Below are 23,025 nucleotides of genomic sequence, written 5' to 3' on the forward strand. Positions count from 1 at the left end.
GATTCCGCCTCGCATTTGAGCTCATCAAATTGTAGGCGTGCGTGTCATGCATATTTGGTTGTACGTATGTGAATGTGAGTGAGTACTCAAGCGCTGGAGGCGGGGGCTACATGGAACTGCAAATAGTATAACTATTATTGGGAAACAATATTTGTTGGAAACAAAATGAAGCAAACAAGAAATGATGATGAAGTCAGTCCTAACCACTTGCATGTGCGCACGCTTGCTAACGTCTCATTTCATCTGGAGGCAGGCCAGACAGAGAGGCACACACAAATCACATAAGTCCTAATGAATGGGAGAATTGATTAGTTTCCAATCAGGATATTATTTAAGTCATTTAGCTCAGCAGTAAAGGGATAAGAGGCGTGAAAGGAAGCAAACGTTTGTTCCATCCAATCACACATAGATTCAGAATCCTCTTGAGTTGCCAATTTTGAAAAGAGCACGCAAGGAATTGGACCCGCTTTAGCACAACAGCAGCCAACCAAGGTTACCAGTAATGTGCTAATGTATATTAAACTGTTTGGGTTTTTTTTTTTTCTTGGGGGGGGGGCTCATCTGACGTGACGTCACCCCTCTCATGACAGGCACATCTCCAGCTTGGTGATGCAATGCTGTCACCAAGTGGTCACCACGGGAACCAAGTCAGTGCTTGCCTTCAAACCAGCCATGACTTTTTCTTTTTTTTAGTTCACGGACAATGTGCACGTGTTCTACATTCATTTTTATCCATCCATTATCAGAGCCGCTTATCCTCACAAGGGTCGAACCTGTCCCAGCCATCTTCGGTCAGGAGGCGGGAGACACCTTGGGCTGCTCCCCATCCGGTCGCGGGGCAATCACACCTACGGGAATTTTCCCGTCTTCAGCGAACGCACGTTTCCGGGATGCGGGGAAGAAACCGGATAGCGGCAACGGGGAGAACACGCAAAGTACACACAGGCGGCGCCGGGATTTCAACTCCGGTCCTCAGAACTGTGAGGCAGATGTTCTAACAGGCCACCACTCAATGCTTAGCAATAGATATAAAAAGATGCTTGGACCAGATTTAGCAGAAAGCTAATTTCCAACTGCAATCAACATCAAGTTTTACAACCCAAAACCACAAATAATCCCAAAATGGGGGCCCACAATTAAAATACACAATAAAAATGCATATTTTGGCACCTTCTGGTGTGTGCGGATCACGCCATCCTCTGCATCCATTTGCGTCTCCCATCCTCGCGTGACGTGACGTCGACAATTTGTTGCCTTCTCCTGTGACCCTTTGACCTCCGGCTCAGAACGTGGGCGGAGCCTGTTCAATTATTTTGGGGGTTCAGCTGTCGTCCTCGTCTTCCCCCTCATCGGTGTTGCTCTCTCAGTCGCCTTCGCTTTTCTCAGTGGGTAAGTTTTTGTCTTTCATTGAACTCACGTCGCACACTGACGGATGAAATGACGGCCAAAAGTTGCGTCGTGTCGTCGTGGTTACATTTTTGACAGAGTTAGAAATCAATCGTTTTGATCACAAATTCCCCGGCAAGTCTGTAAATCGACGCGGTTACCCTCCAGTCCTAGTACGGAGCCACCTTTTCTTCGTGCGCATGAACAATGACTTAGTGTGCACGCTGTAACGATTCCACAAATTCCTTCATCTCAAACGAATGACGGACGAATGGGCAGCATTGAAAATGACTATATTGTACACGTGTGTGTACTTTTTGGATGCATAGCGCTTGTCCTTACACGGGACGAGATGAACTTTTATTTCTTCAGGTTAGGCAATTCTCATTGGCACTGCCTTTACGTGTTGGCGTGTATCCGAGTCACAGACGTGTACTTTTTTTCTGGTGCATAAACAGCTGCAGCTGTCACGGTACATTCTTCGTCCCGTTGACAAGTTTCCTAATTTAGCTCACCACTTCTCTGCCCCCGTTGCCATCTCGGCTGCTCGAGAGCCATCGCACCACGCTGGTAAGCGTTAAGCGTGCTTTTGACAGATGAGATATGGCCGAGAGGACAGGAAACCTTTGATAAAGTGTGTGTGTGTGTGTGGGGGGGGGGGGGGTCCAGAGCCTCAGACATGACATGTGGGGAGAAAAAAAAAAAAAACCCTCCACAAACTTTTACTTTGTGGGCACAAAATAGTTAATTTATACATACAAAGTACAAATCAAAATAGTTATAGCAGTAGCTCCATACTGGACACGAGCGCAAGCAAATGGAGCGCACCCTCTTTCCGAAGTTGAAGGTCGAAATAAACGAGGCTAAAGCGCGGAAGTTACACAATGCACAGACGAGATGAGAAAGTAAAGGTACCGTGAAACCATCGCACGTGTCTTTCAGTTTTGGGTGCGTCGTTTGTAGCAAGTCTGTAAATCGATGCGGTTTCCCTCCACTCCAGTACGGAGCCACGTTTTCATTGTGCGCATGCACTACCTGACCTAACCCTAGCATGAACCAATGACTTAGCGTGCACGCTGTTAACTATTTCGTGCGCACAAACTGCTGAGAGAGAGAGAGAGAGAGAGAGAGAGAGAGAGAGAGAACAAATTCAACTGGACAGGACATTTGAAGCTGTCCTTCGCCAAGGGAAGGGCCAAGCTAATTGCTGTCCGAAAACCGCACTCGTTTCCATTGAAAAAGAAGCAAATAACATCACGCGTGCTTTGAATTGTAAAATTTCAGTTTGAGGATCCGGCCGCCATCACACGCTTCAATGGAGATTTCGGTCATAGTCCTCACTGTCGTCTTCACACAGTGACATGGAATCAAACTTTCAGCCTCCTTTGTGCCAAAAGGCAACGTTTGCCCAATTCTCGTTGTGTATTTCCACATAAAATGATTCTTTTAGTCGCACAATTTCGGCACGGTGAACGACCGATTAGCACATCTGCGTCACAGTGCCGAGGATCGGGGTTTGAATCCCGCCCGTTTGCACTCCGCTTTCCTCCTCCATGCCAAAAACATTCACGCTCGGTTCATTGAAAACACTAAATTGCCCGTAGGTGTCAATGGTCATTTGCCCTAGGGATAGGCTGGCGACCAGTTGAGGGCCCACCCCCACCGCTCACGAGACGTTAGCTGAGAAAGGCTCCAGCGCACCCGCGATCCTAGTGAGGATAAGCAGTACCTAAAATGGCTGAAATTGAATTCATTTCCTGGCGCTTCCGTATGGTTTGATATCACGAAGAGCTGCGCTGTTTTTGCGCGCTCGATAAGTTAAGATGAGCGAGCATCTTGGCGTCCGATGTCGCACGGAGCACTAATTCCGCGGATGTCGGCAACGTGCGCGAGCGGCACGCTTGTTGGCATTCTCGGCATCAGACGAGCCTTCGTCTCAGAGTTCATCCGCGTCGGGGTCAGACGGCCTCCCGTTTACAATGTCAGCTTGAGGTCCGTCTGCGTCCACTCACATTGTTTGATGATTCCTTCCCGCTCGCTCGCACCCCCGTGAGGATGGAGACGTCGCCGAAAGCCAGCGGGGTGTTAGCCGAGGTGGCGCCGCCCCGTGACGAGCGCATGGACGAGTTCAGCAGGAGGTTGAAGGAGATCCTCGGCAGCGACGCTCCGGTTAGCCGTGGCGCCGCTAACGTCCCATGTGTTCACGTCACACACACACACACACACACACACCACACACACACACACGTTAAAATGCAAAGCCGTGTGACCATTCCAGGTGGAAGCGGACGCCCACGACGACATCACTGCGAGCGTCCAGTCAGGTGCGACGTTGACATCCTTCACATAAATTTCTCGTCTTCTCCTCTTCCTCCTTTATTCCGTTGTCCTCGCAGAGATTTGTTGGGTCGCAGACAGTCTGAGCGCTTTGTCATCACCTGAAGAAAAACTCGATCACTTGATGAGGAAACACGCTGAGCTGGTGAATTCAGACTTCCTGTTGAGCTTCCGCCAAAGCTGCATCCAACCGATGCTCGTGCGCATGTGCAGATGTTGCGCGAGCGGGGCGAGGAGAGGATGCTTCAGGATCTCCGCGACAACATTTGCGTCCTGCGGGCCGAGCGGAGCAAATTAGCAAGTTTGTGCAGAGACGTCCAAGATCACTACTACACGCTGCGGGTGCGAATTCCTGATCTGTGATTCGCCAATGTAGTAAGTGAGACGTTAGCATGCTAACGCAGCTCAGCCGCTCACCAGGAGGACGCGCTGCGCCGCTGCCAGGAGGACGAGGAGAAGCGGTCGGAGATGGCCGCGCACTTCCAGACGTCGCTGGCAGAAATCCAGACGCAGATCGAGCAGCACAGCGCCAGAAATGAAAAACTGTGCGAGGACAACGCCAAGCTGAGCGAAAAACTGCACTCGCTGCTGGAACAGTGCCAGCGTAGAGAGGAGGTCAAACGCAAAAACTAAAAAACTAGAACAGCAGCAAAAGTTCCCTAGCTTATTACTCTGTGTGTGTGTGTGTGTGTGTGTATAAAGAGTTTGGAGAAGGTGAACCATCACCACAACCTCCAACAACAGCTAACCTCGGCAAAGCTGGATCAGGCCAACGCGCTGCTGGCGGACGCGGAGCAGAAGCACCGACGCGAGAAAGAATACGTGAGCGGCTTCGGCGTTTGCGCGGCGCTCCTCGTTTGTCCCGTGTCTCTGTGAATTTGTGCCGTGTGTTGCCGCGCCGCCGCAGCTGCTGGCCGAGGCGCTGGACAAAACCCGGAAGTGCTTCGCCATGAAGGAGGAGGAGCTGAGCATGAAGAAGAAGGTAAATGCGCGCTCACGCGTTTGCTCTCTTTCGCCAGCTGCTGCGCGAGGCGGCGGAGTGGAAGCTGCAGACGCACACGCTGCGCCAACACGCCGCCGTCACGCACGCGCAGGTGAATAACACGTCACAGTCGTGCACAGCGGTACCTCGACTTCCCAAATGGATCCATTCCGGAAGTCGGTTCCTAACGTGAATTTGTCATCGGGGGAAACGCATTTTCCCTGTAAATGGCCACGGGCACAAACGTAGCGCCTATTTCCCAAAAGACGCGAGTATCCAAATGCAAACGGAATGAAAACTAGCAAATCACGTTGGGCGTTTGTGGCGCTACGCACTTCTCCCACAACATATTGTAAGCATACATTTGTGTCAAACGTACATCAAATGTATTACACATTGGTGTTGTTTCATTTGCTGTACCAAAAAAAAAGTGACCTTGTGATGACGTTGCAATAAACTTGTCATCCTGCAGTTGGCGCTCTACTCCAAAAAGTTTGACGAGTTCCAGACGACGTTGGCCAAGAGCAATGAAATCTACGCTCGTTTCAAGAACGAGATGGAAAACGTACGAAGGAATGCAAAGCGTTGTGTGTTTGTTTTGGCTTTGTTGTGTATTTGTCGACCTCAGTAGTCGTGCGGTGATTTTTCTGGGATTCATTAAGAGCACGGTGCCAACACGAAACTTAACAATGGAAGTTCCGCGCGTTCATTTAAACGTAGCCGGCCGGAAGCATCACATCAAACGCCAACGAATGGGCGCAGTCTGACACGGTAAAGATGGCAACCTGCGTAGGAGCTGCAGAGGCCGTGACCTTTTATACAAGAAGAAATGAGAAAAGTAAATTACGGGCACCATAAACAATAAATGAGGGGTTACGACAAATAGAGGTCAAATGATCGGCTCGGCCCCAAGCTTAACTCTGAAAGGACGTCGCGCTGGCGGTTTTTTTTCCTTCCTTTTTCTTTGGTCATCAGATGTCTGTGAAGATGAAGACGTTGGAGAAGGAGTCAAACGTTTGGAAGTTGAGGTTCGAGAACTGCAACAGAGCCTTGACAGACTTGCTGGAGGAGGTGAGTCATGTTAGCGCCTCAGAATTCCCTCTCACACGCTAACACGGTCCTGTTCCTGCAGAGGAGCGAGAAGGGCGAAGAGTACAAGGTTTTCGTGGTGACCATCCGCAAGTTGGAGAAGCTGTGTCGAGCTCTTCAGGACGAGAGAAAGGTTCTCTACGCTAAAATCAAGGATGTCCGTCGGGGTGACGCCGACGCCGGCCCCGAGGAGCCATCGGCGCAGGAAAAGCGTGACGACGGCGACGGCCTGATGACGGAGGAGATGCGGCGTCTGAGTGCCGAGCAAGTCAAACTGCAAGAATTCGAAGAGTCCTTGATGGCGTCTCACGGAGCGAGACAGGAACAGGAAGCGGACCCGTCGGACCTGGACGACGACCTCGTGGCGACGGCCTTCGCGCATTTCCATAAAACACAACCGCAAGAGCGGAACCGCAGTTCAGAAGTGGAAGTGAAGCCCGAAGTAAAACCAGAACCACAGTCAGAACCGCAAGTGAAACAAGAACAAAAACCAGAATTAAATCGAGAACCACAGTCACAACCAGAAATAAAACTAGAACCACAAGAAAAACTACAACTAAATTCACAACCAAAATCAGAGTCAAAACTCGAACCTCCAGTTGAATCAGAACCAGAAGCGAAACAAGAACCACAGTCAGAACCAGTAACAAAACCACAACCAGAAGTAAAATTACAACAAAACTCACAACCAAAATCAGAGCCAAAACTCGAACCTCAAGTTGAATCAGAACCAGAAGTGAAACAAGAACCAAAACAAGAACCTCGGTCAGAACCAGAAATAAAACTAGAAGGAGAAGTAAAACTACAACACAATTCCCAACCAAAGTCAGAGTCAAAACCCGGACCTCAAGTTAAATCAGAAGCACAAGTTAAAGCAGAAGTACTCGTAAAACCAAAATCAGACTCAAAACCCGAACTTAAATCAGGACCAGAAGTCAAACCAGAACAACAATCAAAATCAGAGCCTGAAGCAGGATCGAAACCAAAAGTGAAACCCAACTCGCAATCGTCTTCACAGGTTAGCACTGACGTCAAATTATTGAGCTCTCCTGGAGACTGCCAGTGTGACGCTCAGGCCACTTCGGAAACCACGCCCTCTCCACCCCCCAAGAAGGAAACCAAGAAGAAGAAGAAGAAGTGCAACAACAGCAACAACGAAGGGTCTTTGCGTCCATGAGGCTGCGGTGCGTCACGGTTCCCACTGGGGGGCGCTGTTGTACTGCACGCAGCAAGCCTGCTTGGTTGTCTGGGCAAAATGATTCAAAAATACAAGATGTTGAAATTAAAGTCATTTGGATGAAAAGATTTGATTTCTTTGACTTCTGTTTCAGAGAAGAGAGGCTACACCTGCCAATGTACATCATGAAGGACGCTAACACGCTAGCTCGCGAGCGAATGGGACAAACGAGCAGAAACTGCACAGGCAGCTGCCAAGCAGTTTTTCACTGGATTTAGAAAAGATACACCACCGTGCCAAGGTTTTCGGCTATTCCTCCATTTTCGGTTTCCGTTCAGGGTGGACCACCACACCATCTGTGCCGCTCTTCCTACACAAATGATTTGCTTGAGTCACTCAAATTACTTCATGAACAAGTTTGCAGCAGAGACTTAGCAATTGTTTGCTTATTTTGCAAGATCACGATAAAAACAACAATAGAATTCAAGTTAAAAATGGGCTGGAATATCTAATTGAAGAACTGCAGGACAAACCTGATGTCTTTTTGGGCACCTGTAAGGTCAACACATTCGTGCTGTAAATAAAATAAATAAATTACGGTAATGTGCGCCACCAACCTGAACTCTGACCTCTGGGGGGGGTGGGGGGTGGGTCACATATTTGTTGCTACTGCACCAAACGTCGGAAACGACAGCCCGTGAGTTTGTTTGAACTTAAACAAGGGTAGGGTTTGAATTTGAAACGTGATCGATCGGTTAAAAGGCATGAGGATTTGGGCAAATATGGTAACCGATCTTTCGGTTCCGTTGATTTTTGTCCTGGGAAACGATTTTTTTTCCCGGTTCCCATTGATAATGGTCATGGGAACCGGTTTTTACATGTACTTCAAAATAAAGCCTTAGGAGGCATGAGCATTTTGTCTTTTACGCTTAGCAACCGACATGTTTGACTAGCGTTTGAGTGACCCTGATATGAATAAGTCGACCTTGCGCATTGGTAGCGCAGAAGCGGAAACCGGTGTTGTTTGTAAACAACACAATATAGACAAAGCTGGGCGTTTTAATCATTAAAAATAAAGGGGTTCATGTAGGTTCGTTTTATACAGATTGTTGTATTTCGTTGAGAACTTGTTTTACATTCCACACATGGGCGAATTTTATTAAAAGTAAGCCCAGAGATCTGGGAAACAGACTTTCGGTTCCGTGTTTTCTCAGGCTGGGTAACGACACCGTAACGGAACGATCGTTTCCGTGAAATGCTCATGCCCGTCGTTTAGCCGTTAAAGCGGGGCTCGGGACCCTTTAAGGCAAAGAGAGCCATAAATCCCAAAATGTCATTTCAAAAGAGCAAAAGTTTACAAACTAAGGACAGGTTAAAAAAAAAAACAAAACAAACAAAACAAACTTCTTTTGGCTTGTCCTGTTAGGGGTAACTAAATTTGTGCATTTATGTAAGGCCAAGACTTTTGATCTCTGAATTGTTTGAAATAACAAAGCAACGATGACAAAAGCACTACTTACCATGAATGCGACTCGTGCTTTTGCGGATGGCTCCATAGTGTTTTCTTTCAAACGTCCTTAGACTTCCATCCAACGTCATTTGCCGTCACCGTGCCGGTACGATGGTGAACACTTCTTGCCAACAATAGCGTGTCTCGTATTCCTTTGATGAACTTGTCTTTATGCGAAAAGTTGTCCAAAAGTTCATGGGCAGCATCAGGCACGAATGCTTCGGCCTCGTCCTCCTCCTTCTCCATCTGTCAATGGCTCGTCCAGTCGTGGCGAAAACTAGAGAACTCGCCATTTTGCCTTCTTTCCTTGGAGCAATCGTTTGCACGCTTCAGTTTTCGCTACCTGCTCTGCGCCTGCGCACGTCGACTGCTCCGGTGAACTACGGCAACTCCACTAGGACAAAGTGTCTCTGCTCATTTGCGTTGCCTACGTGACAGTATGTAGCGGCGAGGGCTCTGCGAGCCCTATGAAACGTCAAAAGAGCCAGATATGGCTCGCGAGCCATAGGTTGCCGACCCCTGCGGTTAAAGGAAGACCTTCGTGGTGGCGGAGGGGGTCCCGTCGGCACCAGCTGCAAAAATATCCAACGAGCGGCTGGTCGGCTTGGAAAATTACGCCGGTGGACTTGGCCGTTTTGCTTCAAATGGCTTTCGGGCGGGAACGTCACGTCCTCACGATGGAAAGAGCAAAAGTACAGGGGGCGGGGGGAGCAAAAGTACAGGGGGGGGAGCAAAAGTACAGGGGGGGGAGCAAAAGTACAGGGGGGGGCGCCCCCCCCCCCCCCCAGCCTGTCATCTTGGAACACTGTGGCCAGTAGCCAGCAATTTCCTACTGCTTCTGCTTCCTCGTACACGTTCTCCGTCTTTGTCTTCAGTCACGACACACACAAATGACATCTTGTTGCACACGTGTCATTTTTTAATGAATAAATCCATCTTTGTCATGCTGGCAACATTTCAACAACACACACAAACTACAATAAATGTCAAATCAACACACCTCAGCCCTCCTTGAATGTTCTTAAACAATCTTTGATCAATTTGGTTGTTTTTTTTTTTTTTTTTTAATTCTTCTGCTGAAACAGTGGCACAACCGGTTCGAGCGTCCGCCTCACAGTTCTGAAGACCGGGGTTCGGATCCGGGCCCCGTCTGCGTGGAGTTTGGACGTTCTGTCCGAGCGCTCGGCTTTCCTCGCGCACCCCAAAAACGTCGGAGACTCTAAACCGCCCGCCGGTGCGATTGCGAGCGCGACTGTTGTCTGTCTCCGTGTGCCGACCAGTTCGGGGCGTGCCCCGCCTCCTGCCCGAAGACGGCTGGGGCCGGCTCCGGAACTCCCGCGACGGTTGTGAAGAGAAGCGGCCCCCAAAAACGGATGGAGCTATGTATAATTTTGTATTTAAATGCAATTTCTCACTTTCCAGAACCTGTTTGTGCTGGTGCACTATTTGTGCTTGGGGTTAGAGCGAATTATGGGGGCCGAGCCCCCCCTGCATAAAAGCCGGTGACGCCCCGGCGCACACACGCATGGACTTAGCGGTCATTGCGTGCGTGTCGGCTGGCGGCGTGTACGTGGCGCTCATCGTCACGTGCACGATTAGATCTTGGTGCGTTCAATGATCTTTGAAAAAAATCAATAGCAATCACACTTTCTTTCTTATTTCTTGTTTTTAAAGTAGCGCCTGCAGTGAAAAGGGCTCCACAAGGTCTCAAACACATAACAACGGCTCCTCCATCTTTCTATGACTCCCGCGTCATCGTCCATTACCATTAGCGAGCGCAAAAGGGAAGGATCGCCGGCCCACGCGCACAAACGCTAACGTGCTCATCATCTGTTAGCATCAAAATAAAAGCTCAAGAGTCATGGAAGGTTCCGCTAATTGCAAGCTAATGGTGTCCGTGTGGAAAAATAAAGATGAGTCGGAAGAGAGAAAACGGGCACCAAGGTCAGACACGACAAGCACACCAAACGAAAGACTTTGGACGCAAGCGACAGATCCCGCAAGTAGCTGAGCGCTGCATGCTGACCAGTTGAATTTTTTTGCCATTCTTTTTGTTTCTAATCATGCAAGGTATGCAGAGTTAGCACCGCAGAGGCTAACTCCAGTGACGCGAAAGTAGCCGTCTCGCCCTTAGGGGCTCTGCAGCTCCATGTTGTGGATAAGGGCGTCATCTTTGGGGAAGTGCACTTGTCTGATGGAGCGCCACACGCCCACATAGTTGCCCGCCGCCTTCCCCGACAGGGCGGCGTCCTCCTCGTGCATCTCCACCGCGTCACTTTCCTTCATCGCGCAGGAGGACACGCCATTGGCCTCGCGCTCATCACCCGCTTCCTGCACCTGGAGGTACGGCTCACCCGGTGGCGCCGCCGCCGGGTTGTCTTTGGTGCTGCCCTCGAGGTGGTCATAAGAAGGCTTCTTCTCGATCTCAAAGAACTTGACCCCGCAGTAGATGATGGAGCCCACCGTATTGACCACCACGCCGGCCAGGAACAACGCGGTGGGCGCCACGTCGTCAAAGGCCACGATGCCCACCGTGATGGTGATGACGCTCTTGACCACGCCGACGAAGCTGGTGGTGACGGCGGAGTTGAGGTAGGTGCAGTGGTAGGTGGTGAAGTTTTTGGCACAGCCGAAGGTGACACTGGACAGGAACAGGGCCAAGACGCGAGCGTCGCTCCAGGCCGAGTACGACCACATCACCACCGCGTCGGATGAGATCAGGGCACACAGCAGCAGGACCTGAGGACAGCAAATCGGAAGCCGGGGCGGTCAGACGACGGGAACGGGAAATTTGGAGACTCGCGGCGATGGGAAAGGCCCGAACCGAGCGACGCAGACGGCCCTGCGACTGCTGCAAAAAATTGCTCGCGCTCCCACCAGCGCCGTGTCTCGTGGCAGAAGTCGCAGCGTCGCCGGCCGGGATGTTTCCGCAAAGTCTCCTCAGTAAATTTTGGTCTTGCGGAGACCTTACAGAGACATCACCTCCGCCGAATAGAGAGTCGGCCGCGTCTCCGGCCGGCTTGCAATCAAATTGGACAAGTTCGAATTCACCGTGACTCCCTGAAATTGGCCGCGAAGCGAGGGGATGAAAAGTCAGCGAGACAGGAAGTCAGTGGACAGGAAGCGGGCGGAACACGGAATCATCAGGGCGGGAAGCGAGCGGACGAGAAGTCAGCGACGCCGCTCAACAGACGAGAAGCGCGCCGGCCCGGCCGCACGCCTTACCGGTGTGGCCGTGACAGCGACGGCATACTGCGCGGTGAGTGGTCCGTGCTGGCTCTCCAGACTGGTCTTCTGGATGACGACCAGGTAGGAGGCGTGGACCACGACCGCCAGGACGCCCGTCACGTACCCAAACGGGTCGCCGCTCAAGTCTCCGGCGCCTGTCCGGCCCAAACATCTCGTCACGCGGCGACGACGACGCCGTACGCGGTCGGCGACGGCGGCTTACCGGCGAGCGCGGCGCCTCCGGTGGTGATGACGACGGCGGCGATGACGCCGGGCGAGGGGGCGCCGTTCCTGAGGACGCAGACGCCCACGGCGAGCGTGAAGAGCGGCAGGCAGCGTTTGAACACCACGTACATGGGCAGGCTCAGCCCGCGCAGCGACCACAGCGTCAGCGTCGACTGCAGCGTCGACAAGATGCACACCGGCGCAAACTCCTGCGGAAGGGAAAGATGGAGACGGCCTCGCGTTGGCGACAGCTCGCGTGTGTGCCCGTCGACGGGATTCGCCGGGCGTGTGTCGTTGTGCTGCTCTGTGCGTTGCTCTCGGCGTGCGTGTGAGCGCATACGTGTGTCCGTGCTACTGTACGTGTTTGTGCGTTTTGCACTCTTTGCGTGGTGCCCCTTATCATAGCGCTGGGGCCCACCCCAGGTTTCTTTTCAAATACTCGTCATGGTTTTGAATGGTCAAGCCCCTGCGCAGTTGATTGATCGATCATTGATCATTGAAGCCTTCTGAGACGCAATTTGCGGTGCCTTGCGCGAGGACACTTTGACGGCCGTGGATGTAAGGTGCATTTTCTTCCAGTTCAATCCGGAACCAAAAGCTGAGGACCCGGGTTCAAATCCGGTCTGGCCTGTGCGGAGTTTGGCCTTTTCTCGGGTTCTCCCGCATCGCAAAAACATGCACGCATTGGAGTCTCCAAGCACCCCCACGTAGGCGTGAACGCAGACGGCCCTTTACGTGTAGCCCGTGACCGGGGTGCGCACCGCCTCCTTTTCGGAGATAGCCGACCCTCGTGAGGATATGTGACTCGATTCATTTTCAGATCGTAAATTACAATGGTGTGACGTCATCAGCCTCTGCTGGGGGTCGGAATGGGTTCCCGAGCGGGGGCTAACTTGTAAGATCCACGAGCTCGTTTGCATCCTCCAAAAGTCATCCAGGATTATTTTGTCACATCCAAAACTCGCAGCACACACATCCAGACTCCCCCACCATAAATTATTGTGCGCGCGTGCGCAACACTCGCCGTTCCACATGCGCGAACTTGGTGCAGAAGTGACGATGATGAGGATGAAGATGTGCCGACGGTGAGAATGATTTCAAGATTATGTGATCAATAAGTCCGCATATCATTGCGCGACTATTGCGCCCGCAGCGCTGATCACGGACGACGCACGATCGCGTGCGCGTTTTTATAGTTTTCGATCAATAATAAAGCTCTCCCCCCCCCCCTCCCTGAATTCCGAGGCAACGGAACGGAACCGTCGAGCTCGGTTTGGGTTTGGGTCGAGTTGGGTTACCTTGGAGAGGCTGAGGCTGAACGCGGGCACGGAAACCCTCCCGAACCTCCGCAGGGTCTCCAAGCCGAGCGCGGCGGCGGCGTACGTGGCCAGCTGGAGCAAAGTGAGGAAGCGGAAGTGCAGGCTGCTCATCAGGAACTTGAGCATGATGTTGAGGCTCGCCGACACCGCGCCGTGCGCCACCGCCACCAGAACGCCCGGCGCGCGCCCGCGGACTGCGTCCATCTTCCGTACGACCGCAAAAACTTCCCGACGGGAGCGACGGGATGGCGCGCGGCGAGAGCCAGGCCGAGAGGAGGGACGCGACGGCGGGGGTGGGAGAAGGGAGGGGGGAGGGGGGGGGTCCTGCTCGGGCAAGCGCAATATTTTCTTTTCAACGTGCAAAATGAACAAGCCACCTTTGTACACTTGACTTTTGTTTGCACGTGACCGACGTCGTTTTCCTCCGCCGTGGACTTTTAGAGTGAGGGGGGGGGACCAAATCATCTCAGCTCGTCAGTTCAACACGGATGCAAAAAATGACTGACTGGCTTCAAAAGACAAACTCAGTCGCATACACAGTGTAAGATGCTTTGTTGTATATGGGCAAAAGAAGGGAATCCCTGGAAGATGCAGCAGCAGCTGCAGGAAGGTGTGGGGGGGTGGGGGGGGGGTGAAAAGCCCCCTTCTACCAAGAGTCATGAAAAGCAGTTTCATTTTAATTAAAAGCTTTCATCAGGAAATCACTTTGAGGTCACGGGAGCGGGAATCCTTCCACCAATTAACCCAAGCAGAAGATTAGCGCTCGGGGTGGGGTGGGGGGGTCCCCATTGTTGCTTCAAGATTAGCAGGCGTTCATTTTACTGGAAACATCAAACACTCGAATTCAGGCTGACACACGAGCTTTGCTTTACTATTTGGAGCCTTCACATTCTCCCGCATTAACATTGAACTGGCAGTAAAAAGGAGCCACCGCGATCAATCAATTTCAATTAGCTTTTCCGATCAAGTTCGTCACTCGGAGTCACTGACGGCGTCGTGGTTTACACGCCTGACTTTGGTGCGTGGGATCGATTCCCGCTCAGCGATGGCGTCGATATCTGCCCCAAGACGGACTGGCGACCGGTTCCGCCTTTCGCCCGAAGCGAGTTGGGGGGGGGGGGGGGGCACCACGGTGGAGCAACTGGAAAGCGTTGGCCTCACAGTTCTGAGGTCCCGGGTTCAATCTGGGACCCGCCTGTGTGGAGTTTGCGTGTTCTCCCCGTGCCCGCCTTGCTTTCCTCCCACATCCCAAAAAAACATGCACCATTAATTGGACCCGCTAAAGGTGTGATTGTGTCTCGATGTGCCCTGCGACTGGCTGGCGACCGGTTCAGGGTGTACCCTGCCTCCTGCCCGTTGACAGCTGGGATAGGCTCCTGCGACCCTTGTGAGGATAAGCGGCTAAGAAAATGGATGGATGAACGTCAGCCTTCATCCATTTGCTGACCATCAGTTCAAATAAGCATCTGAGGGCGTCCCTCTGCCCACACACACACAATTCAGTCGTTCTCCCGACAAACGAGGACGACTTCTGACGTCGATTGGTGCCACAGAAGTCTCGTCGAAGCGCACTGGCTCCAGATTAGCGGACCCGTCGGCGATTAGCCGGCAAAAAGATTTACGCAAATCCAGAAAGCGTCCGACGGGCCGCTCGCCTCGTTCTCGCCGGACGTACGGTCGTTGGCCACAGGAAGTCGAGTTGCAGAGAGGCAGCGCTACTTCCTGTTTAAATTCTCAACGTCGTGGCGGGGGGTCGGGACCGGGGTCAGAGGTGCGCCGAGGCGGCGGATAAACACGGCGGCGTGTAGACCTTGACGGTCTCGTCCCACGAACAGTCCAGCACCTGAACACAAAGGTTAAAGGTCGCAGCGCGCGCACAAGAATTAAACACCTTTTCAAAAAGAGAGAAAACTGCCGCATCCAGTTAGCATATAGACGTCGACACACCGCTGCAAAATGTGTACACGTATCAACACGCACACACGTATGCATAGGGATACGCTAACCACATACGCACACAGTAGCAAGCGCTACACTTTGTGCACTTCAAATTCTGGGGACAGTCACAAAGTGCCTGTGTCTGATATTGTTGGATTTTTATTGGACCATATTTTGTTTTTGTTTTTTTAGTCTCAATCTTCACAAATACGCAAACTACAAAAAAAGCCACTAATAAAGGAAACCTGAGATAAAGCATATCTCACGCAATCAAAACTAACCAATGAGCTCAGAAAAAAAAAATGAAAACGGAATTTAAATGGTGAGAATTAAATAAAAATGATCATGGGAAATCCCAAACTATTCCAAGCGTGACACTCACAACTAACACCTGCAAACTACGTACACACAATCGCACACGCGTGCACATTTTACAAGCGCTTTCACTTTTTTTTCCTGAACTTGGTAAAGAGAGCTGCAAAGCGGTCTGAGATTTAGCGCGCCGGGCCTCGGCGTGAAGGCCCATAAAAAGCGAATCCATCCCACTGAGAAGAACGAGCGTCGTCAGCTCGCTCGGCAAAACCGCTGTACAGATTCTCGCTCGGCTTCTGAGAGCGAGTTGAGTACAAACGACGTGCGTACTGGAGACGTACATGCACGATCGTGGGATGCTCTTTACGCGTCTGGAAGGGGCTCGCGGCTGTTAGCATGGAACTAGGCAGACTGGTTTTGTGTAACTTTTGTGCTTTTACCTGGTTGGGTACGTGGACGTTGAAGTCTAATCCACACACAAACTCCGAGTGATGCTCCACCGTGTCCACGAGAGGATTTGCGTTCTTCCAGTCCCAAAACCTCAAAGGGCAATCAAAGACAAACGTGCTCAACTGGCTAGCTTGTGCTAGCGTGTTCATCGGGCCGCTAAGCTAGCTAACACCGTAGGTTAGTCGCACGTGAAGGCGTGGCAGAGGGTGTTTGGCCAATCTTTTACCCCCACAACTTTTGAGCTAGCGTAGCATTGCGTACCTGCTAAAAGCGTAGCGTTGACGCTTCACCGCGCTGCTTTGCTAGCATTGATTGCGCGGAGCAGTTCTTCCTTTTCTAAATGGAATGATATTTTAACCAGTGATTTATTTGTTTTCATCTTAAATCACGTCATGTCTTTGCAACACACTTTGCTGTTGAATTGTCCTCCACAAATGAAGTCGCCTCGCCGCTTCCGCTCGGCCCGGCCTTTCATTTTGAGCGAACACGTCTGGCGTGCAACAGTCGGCTTTGGTTGGTGACACCGCTCGCTCCGTGGGGTACCGTGTTTAATGCCCCCCCCCCCACCGGTCAGTGTTCTCTCTCTCTCTCGCTCACTATGATCGAATCACATTTGCAAAGTGGATGAATCTGGACGCGAGGTTTTGCTGCGCAAGGGCTTTGAGGCTGGGAAAGTGCTTCAATTAGTGCGATTGGCCGCCGTTGGCTCGGGTCCGCAGGCAAACTTTTATGGTCTCAATAGCCGCTCGCTCTTCGCTCCTGTCACACGTCCTCACGCTGGGCGACGCCACAATCCGTCTTTTGGTTTTCAACGGTGTGATTGTGAGCGCGACTGTTGTCCGTCTTCCTGTGCCCCGCGATTGGCTGGCGACCGCCACTCCGCGCAGGCGGGGCAGGGATTCAAACCCTGGTCCTGAGAACTTTGAGGCCAAGACCCCAACTAGTTGTGCAGCATCAAGAGCGACGCGAGGAAATTAGCTTTCACCGACCCGCGGATGTTGTTCACCGAAGCTAACGAGCGCTCGTCGCGGGGTCACAGTACGCCGGACCGACGGCTCTCAACTCATCCCCGTGACATGGTCATTCCGAGCAACTCCACGTCTGGGAAAAACAAACTTAGCTCCACTTATTTGCAGTCCCATTATAACCAGGACAAGTCGGTTTTAGGCCACAAAAAAAGAATGAGAACGGGAATGAGACGGACGAACCTGCCACGCCGCCCCCATTAGGAACCTTGAACCCAGGTTCCACTGTGCAGTACACGTCAGTCGAGTAACTTTTTTTTTTTTTCCCCCAACGTGGTTGATCAGGTTGACGTCACGAGCACAAAGAGTTCTTTGTGCGCGTTTTCCATGGTAATGAATGATTGGGCTCCCATTGTTGCTTTTGTGTCACAAGTGTGTTCACCTGTCAGCTTTGTGAGTCACGCACACACTCTGTTTGCACAACGTGCACGTCGACCGCGTCAAAAAGATTTGGCCGAATGCGCGACCGAGTTTGTCCTTCTCATCGTAATCGTCGTCGCGATTGGTCGCCCTGCGCTCCTTGTTCACGGCTAAAGCGATGAAGTCGCGGGGCCACCCGGCTCCTCCGAATGGCTCGAATATTCGCCTATTGTCGCACGGCGATGCCTTCAAGTGCAGCACACAGCGCAGGACGTGTTTGTGCTCAACTCGCATCGAAGCTTCTCGTCACGTTTGTGTTGGAAAACACTCGGAGGCAAAGTTTTTCCCGTCGTGTGCGTTACCTGACGGTGAAGTCGTACGAGCAGGACGCCAGCACGTTGCCGCTGAACGGAGAAAACTACAAAAAGACAAAGACGACGACCCCGCGAGTGAGAGGTTTGACGCCCGCCGGCCATCAAGCGTGTGCGCCGCTCGCATACCTTGACCCGCCGGACGGCGAGGGCGTGGCCTCTCATTTGATTGACAGGCTGTCTGGGGTTCCTCAGGTCCCAAACGCGCAAACTGCGGTCCACGGAGCCCGTCACCGCGATGTTCTGCAATTGTTCCCAGAACGTGAACGGAGAAGACGCCGGGTGGAAAAGGAGTCGGAGGACCAACGGACGCCTTTTCCAAAGATGGGACGAGCGCTTCAAAGGCCCCTCAAAATCTATTCTGGAACGAGCGAGTGCTGACTGACGTCTGTTGACTTTTTAGGGCCCGTCGACGTGATTCACCCTGGCACACTTTTGGATTTGGCGGCGACACTCGTCGGCCAATCGCAGAAGGCCTTCCCCGAGCGGCAGACCAAATAAGGAACAAGCGACTTCCACAGCTTCATGTTCCCAAAAACAAAAAAGGCAAGAAAAGGGATTCCGACTGGAGTCACCTGATCGTATTTGCACCAATCGCAGGTCAGAACCTCGCCGTCGTGCGCCGGGACCACCAATTGGCAGGCGCCGGCCTTCGCGTCCCACACTCGCAGCGTCCCGTCACCTGAGCGAGAAGGCGGCGCTTTGGTTTTTGTTGACATGATCTCAAATTTGCAATGCAGAAATGATGCTTCGTTTTGGAACGTCTTTCAGAAATGAACAAAAATGTTTCAAAAGTAAAACACAGATGTTCGGAAAAGCCACCAAAGCTAATCGGTCCACTTTGAAGGAGGACGTGAGAATTTTTGCAGTTGAGAGGCTGAAATTGTGCACAAGGAGGTCTGGAAACAATTCCAAATCATTTCTAAATAGTTGATCGGCGATGTCGGTTGTCAGCTGACGTTTTCCGGATAAACGAAGGCCGAGGTCACGCGTCACGCTGGCGTTTTTCGGCTTCCCAAGATTCTCGGCAAGGAGATTAAGGAGCCGCTCGCTTCTCTTCCTCCTCATCCTCCTGCACTTTTGCAACCTTGACAGAATCAGCGCTACCCCCTCCCCCCACCACCACCACTCCAATCTCCAAGAGGGATTTGGCCACGGTGGATTTCGTCTCGTCGTTAGCCGCCGACGTGAAGCACGAGCAAATCGCGACGAGTTCAACTAGTGGAGGTGTTCTTAAAATCCCGACCGATCTGCGGAGTCGGCCATTTTTTTTTCTTCAGAGGTGTTCGGCAGGTGCACGAAGGGAAAGAATTTTTTTTTTTTTTAAAGTGCGGAAACAATATAAATCGGGAGAAATTGTGACTTGTTTTGTTGTAGAGGGAGAAAGTCATCCGCTGGAAAATTCTCACTTTTCATTTTAAAGAGGTACTGGAAGTCAGTCCTTCCGGTTTATGACCCGCGCACGTGGGTATGAATAATTCACCCAGAATGCATTGCACACTTAACACTTATTGTTTGTACCAACATTCAAATGTAATATTTTTTACTGAGGAAAATGAAAATATTGTGTCGACAGTGAAATTCTTGGAACTTTTATTGCCGTTGTTAAGTTATCTCATATTTGCTCTCTCGTTTGTTTTTGAGGCTCTTTTGCGTAAACAATGCGATCCAATCAAGAGGCAGATCGGGTGCCAGCCGGCGATTCGGCTCACAACATAAAGACTGACGAAGTCGACGTTTGTTTTGTTGCGTTGCAGACGCTCTCAGGCATAAAAAGAGAGGATTCGTGGAGATGTGGGCAGAACGGGCCGCAGACGGTGAAAGAGAGCCATCTCACGTTCTCCTCGCGAGCAAAAGTTTCTCTCGTCTTCCTCCCTTGAGAGAGAGTCCTTGAAATGTCCCGGAAGTCGGCACACTGCTGACATCTCCTCTGATATCGTTCTTCAATGTCATCGCTCGCGTAAATCTGACACTTGCGTGGTCCAATAACCGAGGGCCTCCTTTGATTTGGTCTGCCGATGCACAGTTGGCGTTGTCTTTGTTTGAATCGGCGCTTCCAAATTGGCAGTGGCTGTGAGGCGCCTGTGCCCCCTTGCAGTCTGCAAATTTCCCAGAAAATGAATGCGCCACTTTGCTTTTGGGTGACTCAATTTGTTATTTTGTGAGCGGCGTCAGATGAGCATCAGCGCGTATGTGGACGGGGGCGGGTCCTCGGCCTCCTTCGGCTTTCGGGCCACACGTCTTCTTCTCTTCCTACCGGCGCTCCAAACATCAAGCGCGCAGACGTCTCGCCACGTTCGAACCTCTGCCGATCTTCTTCGGCGGCCGCTTGAGATCAGATTAGCGACAGGAAGTAGACGCGACAGCCAAGCTTTCGGAAGCACCGAGCGACTTTTTCCATTTGAATGATGTTTTTACATTCAACCCAAGAGCCCCCCAAGAGACACACGCACGCACTCACTGGCTGTTTGGTGACCTTTTGTGTGAAAAATCTTTACTGGAGTGCGGCGGCGGCGCCTTAATGCGCGTGTGCAGCTTAGCGAGCTGCCGCTGCGCGATAGCTGACATTTTAGCTGCACGGGCCGCTTGAAGGCAAAGTGCGGAGGCGGACAATTTTCCCCCCGGCGGGTCAGTGAGCGACGTGCAAGTGCATCCCAGAGGGCAAGAAAAAGGAAAAAAATGTGGTCATACCGTCAACATAAAATTGAGGAAAAGCTCACGCAATTTTCCACTCACACATGCGTGCACAAACTTACAATCCAAAAGCACACTTTTATACACACACAATCAACCCACAAAACCTGACTGCCACTTGATCACCACGCATTCAAGAATCTTGGGAGATTTCAAAACTAAACTATAAGGGCAAGCAAACGGTCCGCGGGTTTTTGCTACGCGTGGTCTGGCTCGGTCCCTACGCCCTCTCAAAAGTTCCCGGGTCGCATGGCGGAAAAGCCCGAATTGGAGAACTGAGCATGAGTCCAAATGATGTGGACGCACAGCTTAACAAGGGGTCCAAAACCCCTTCAGTGAAATTCATTCAATCGACTCGATAACTGGGCTGCCCTGCCTGGCTGGGAACCCTCAGCAACACGTGTGGAAACACACGAGCAGGTCAACAGTGCCCACTTGTGGTCAAGCGTGGCCATGATACTCATTTGTGCGTGTGTGCGTGCGTGCGTGCGTCTCTGACCTGAGGCGGAAGCAAAGCAGGCAGAAATGTGAGGTGACCAAATGGTGCTGTAGATGACTCCCTGGTGACCTGTGAGAGTGCTCAGCGATTGGCCGAGGACGGCGTCCCACTGCGGAGTGGGCAAGGCAAGGAGGAAGTTGAATGTCGGGGGGAAGTGGCACCAGGAACTTCAACGCACGCGTAAAAGCGCACACACCACTTTGGCGGTGCGATCCCAAGACCCCGACACGATGGCGTCCTCGCCTCTCGTCTGACTCCAGTCCACCGCATAAACCTGCATGCGCGCCCAAGCACGCACAATCAATGTCACGAAAACGCGTGCGCGCGAGACAGCGGCGCCACGGCGAGCGCGCCTGACCTCTTGGGTGTGTTCCTTGGCCGCCCTGAGGGGGGCGCCATCCCGGCGGTGAGCATCCCACAGCTGCAGGCTGCCGTCGCCACCCGCCGCCACCAACACGTGCTCGTTGGCCTCGCTCCACGACACGTCAAACACGCCGTCGCTCCAATCCCACCTGACGGCACGCAAACCAGACGGCTACAACGGCTCAACTTTATTTGGCGATGATCTTGAAGACGTACCCGGGCGCCGATCATCCCATCAGCGCCGTTCCTACACTTACCTTCTCACGAGGCGAAGTCCGGCCGGCGTGTCGTCGACGACCAGCAGCGAGCCCCCGCCTGCGCGAGAGCAGAGAGACAGCCGAGTTCGGATGTGGTTGGCTCGTCGCCACCCGCCATCACCTGCTATGCCGTAGTGCTGAGAGGTGGCGCAAGCCATCCTTTGGGCCAAGAAGGGCGACGCCTCGACCGCGTAGCCGTGACGAGCCGGGCTGCGGAACACCTTCGTGGGCATCGGCGACGTCATCGCTGAAGAGCGCACGCGTGACGTTGGCTGGTGACCGGTCTAATACAACAGCAAACTACATGAAAATGACCTTTTTTTTTTTTTTGCTTCCTTTAAAGGCTTCATAAAACATAACATTGGAACTTTTTGTGATTAATAGGGATGATTTCTGAATAAATTACTTTTAGTTCTTTTGTGAGTACACCTGCAAACATTTTAAGGGGATAAATTGAACTTTTACTCACGAAAGCTTTTTCATATGATTAAAAACGAAGTATTTTGGAATTCTTTCTATCCTTAAAGTATATGAAAAGGCGTTCGTGAATCAAAGTAGCAATCGTTCCTATTTTCCAAAAGTAGTTTAATAATGTCTCGACCTCAATATTGTTCTTGATGAGGCACAGTGTTGAAATACAAATGTCTCATAGCACCAAGTAATAAAAGAAAATGTTAGGTTAATAAAAGTATTTCAACCTGAAAACTTTCCGCCGTTTTCCGTTGTCGCCGTTTCCGTCTTCTCTTCTTCTGCGTGGTCATTTGTGCCGCTTACTCGTTGTTGACTCCTGCTGGCAACGTCTGGAAGAGCCCATCGCGCTCTTCTAATCATGATGGAAATCGACTCACTTCAAACATTAATATTTTTTTTCACCGTGAACACATGAGAAAATGTACTATGAGGGGGGGGGTCACGACAAAAAAAAAAAATAGGAAAGGAAAAGTTACGCTCCATGGGAATCTTAACGTGAGCTCTCCGAAGGTTCCAATCTTAGTTTCGCTATTTTTTTTTTTTTACTGACAAAAACGGACTTCTCTAACTTGCAGGTGTGTCAAACTCATTCTTGTCGCAGCCCACATTACAGGTACAATGTCCATCAAAGGGATGTTATGACTGAAACATTATTGGGTTAATTGATTACTTAACCATTAGTAAATATATTCAACAATTGCACCCCCCCCCGCACACACACACACACACACACACACACACACACACACAGAGAGACAGTTTACATGACTATCAAAAGGGATTTTGTTAGGGGAAAAAAAATGCTTGTAAAATCTCATTGATTCCATAAGCCAGTTTGATATCAGAGCAAAAATCTTGATAAAACCCGAGTAGACACCTGCACCTTTGAACTTTGGCCTTGTGATGCTTTTACACTGCACTTCTCCTCCACGTCGGTGGCGTCGCTTCAGTTACGACTGGTGAAAACGCCACAGAGCTTTCCGGAATAAGGACCTCCCAACAAATGGACCTGCATGACCAGAGGTGGTGCAG

General features: G+C 51.4%; 4 protein-coding genes across 16 annotated transcripts in view; 1 reads left to right on the forward strand and 3 right to left on the reverse strand.

The window, feature by feature from the left end:
• Positions 1-9,180, reverse strand: part of gje1a (gap junction protein epsilon 1a) — a 31,211-nt gene extending 22,031 nt beyond the window's left edge. Inside the window, exon 1 of one of the 3 annotated variants that reach the window (XM_061811929.1) lies at positions 8,492-9,180. Coding sequence is in view for 2 of the 3 variants with exons in the window: in XM_061811926.1 (XP_061667910.1) it covers positions 1,171-1,209 (39 nt within the window). In the remaining variant the exon portion in view is untranslated. Of the gene's footprint in view, positions 1-1,170; positions 1,281-8,491 lie in introns of those variants that run through there. The other 2 variants (XM_061811927.1, XM_061811926.1) reach the window with 2 other exon arrangements.
• txlnba (taxilin beta a) lies at positions 1,319-7,097 on the forward strand. 3 transcript variants are annotated; one of them, XM_061811924.1, is made up of 11 exons: positions 1,319-1,389; positions 3,441-3,555; positions 3,665-3,710; positions 3,783-3,868; positions 3,937-4,065; positions 4,144-4,338; positions 4,426-4,545; positions 4,631-4,705; positions 5,178-5,270; positions 5,681-5,776; positions 5,838-7,097. In XM_061811924.1, exons 2-11 carry the CDS (start codon positions 3,442-3,444, stop codon positions 6,969-6,971), a joined length of 2,088 nt encoding a protein of 695 aa, XP_061667908.1. In that variant the 5' UTR covers positions 1,319-1,389; position 3,441; the 3' UTR covers positions 6,972-7,097. The 3 variants fall into 3 exon arrangements, with proteins under 3 accessions (XP_061667908.1, XP_061667907.1, XP_061667909.1); XM_061811925.1 differs by lacking the exon at positions 1,319-1,389 and adding an exon at positions 2,279-2,297; XM_061811923.1 differs by lacking the exon at positions 1,319-1,389 and having other exon boundaries at positions 2,054-3,555.
• Positions 9,181-10,122: 942 nt separating the features above from the next.
• On the reverse strand, positions 10,123-13,817 carry slc35d3 (solute carrier family 35 member D3). The gene is made up of 4 exons (XM_061812278.1): positions 13,233-13,817; positions 11,933-12,143; positions 11,707-11,864; positions 10,123-11,220 (listed from the first exon to the last, which is right to left on the reverse strand). Exons 1-4 carry the CDS (start codon positions 13,716-13,718, stop codon positions 10,612-10,614), a joined length of 1,464 nt encoding a protein of 487 aa, XP_061668262.1. The 5' UTR covers positions 13,719-13,817; the 3' UTR covers positions 10,123-10,611.
• Positions 13,818-13,876: 59 nt separating this feature from the next.
• On the reverse strand, positions 13,877-22,953 carry pex7 (peroxisomal biogenesis factor 7). Of its 9 annotated transcripts, none has more exons than XM_061812279.1 (12): positions 22,877-22,950; positions 22,221-22,345; positions 21,644-21,822; positions 21,523-21,580; positions 21,261-21,437; positions 21,099-21,176; positions 20,903-21,011; positions 18,285-18,391; positions 17,839-17,952; positions 17,701-17,756; positions 15,944-16,043; positions 13,878-15,096 (listed from the first exon to the last, which is right to left on the reverse strand). In XM_061812279.1, exons 2-12 carry the CDS (start codon positions 22,281-22,283, stop codon positions 15,019-15,021), a joined length of 1,119 nt encoding a protein of 372 aa, XP_061668263.1. In that variant the 5' UTR covers positions 22,284-22,345; positions 22,877-22,950; the 3' UTR covers positions 13,878-15,018. The 9 variants fall into 9 exon arrangements, 8 of the variants coding, with proteins under 8 accessions (XP_061668266.1, XP_061668263.1, XP_061668268.1 ...); XR_009793814.1 differs by having other exon boundaries at positions 15,048-15,096; positions 15,944-17,584; positions 22,877-22,953; XM_061812282.1 differs by lacking the exon at positions 15,944-16,043 and having other exon boundaries at positions 13,877-15,096; positions 22,877-22,952.
• Positions 22,954-23,025: the final 72 nt, after the last annotated feature.

The sequence above is a fragment of the Syngnathoides biaculeatus genome, chromosome 23 (genome assembly GCF_019802595.1).
Source record: "Syngnathoides biaculeatus isolate LvHL_M chromosome 23, ASM1980259v1, whole genome shotgun sequence".
Taxonomy (NCBI): Eukaryota; Metazoa; Chordata; class Actinopteri; order Syngnathiformes; family Syngnathidae; genus Syngnathoides; species Syngnathoides biaculeatus.

What these genes read in the sequence shown, in the direction of transcription:
- txlnba (XM_061811924.1), top strand. Translation starts at nt 3,442, where the DNA reads ATGGAGACGTCGCCGAAAGCCAGCGGGGTGTTAGCCGAGGTGGCGCCG. An exon ending in CACTGCGAGCGTCCAGTCAG is followed by an intron (nt 3,711 to 3,782) that starts GTGCGACGTTGA and finishes TTGTCCTCGCAG; the next exon opens with AGATTTGTTGGGTCGCAGAC. An exon ending in ATCACTACTACACGCTGCGG is followed by an intron (nt 4,066 to 4,143) that starts GTGCGAATTCCT and finishes GCCGCTCACCAG; the next exon opens with GAGGACGCGCTGCGCCGCTG.
- slc35d3 (XM_061812278.1), bottom strand. Translation starts at nt 13,718, where the DNA reads ATGATTTGGTCCCCCCCCCTCACTCTAAAAGTCCACGGCGGAGGAAAA. An exon ending in TCAGCCTCAGCCTCTCCAAG is followed by an intron (nt 12,144 to 13,232) that starts GTAACCCAACTC and finishes TCCCTTCCGCAG; the next exon opens with GAGTTTGCGCCGGTGTGCAT. An exon ending in TCGCTGTCACGGCCACACCG is followed by an intron (nt 11,221 to 11,706) that starts GTAAGGCGTGCG and finishes TGCTGTCCTCAG; the next exon opens with GTCCTGCTGCTGTGTGCCCT.
- pex7 (XM_061812279.1), bottom strand. Translation starts at nt 22,283, where the DNA reads ATGACCACGCAGAAGAAGAGAAGACGGAAACGGCGACAACGGAAAACG. An exon ending in AAACGGCGGAAAGTTTTCAG is followed by an intron (nt 21,823 to 22,220) that starts GTTGAAATACTT and finishes ATTTTCATGTAG; the next exon opens with TTTGCTGTTGTATTAGACCG. An exon ending in CCAAGGAACACACCCAAGAG is followed by an intron (nt 21,177 to 21,260) that starts GTCAGGCGCGCT and finishes GCGCGCATGCAG; the next exon opens with GTTTATGCGGTGGACTGGAG.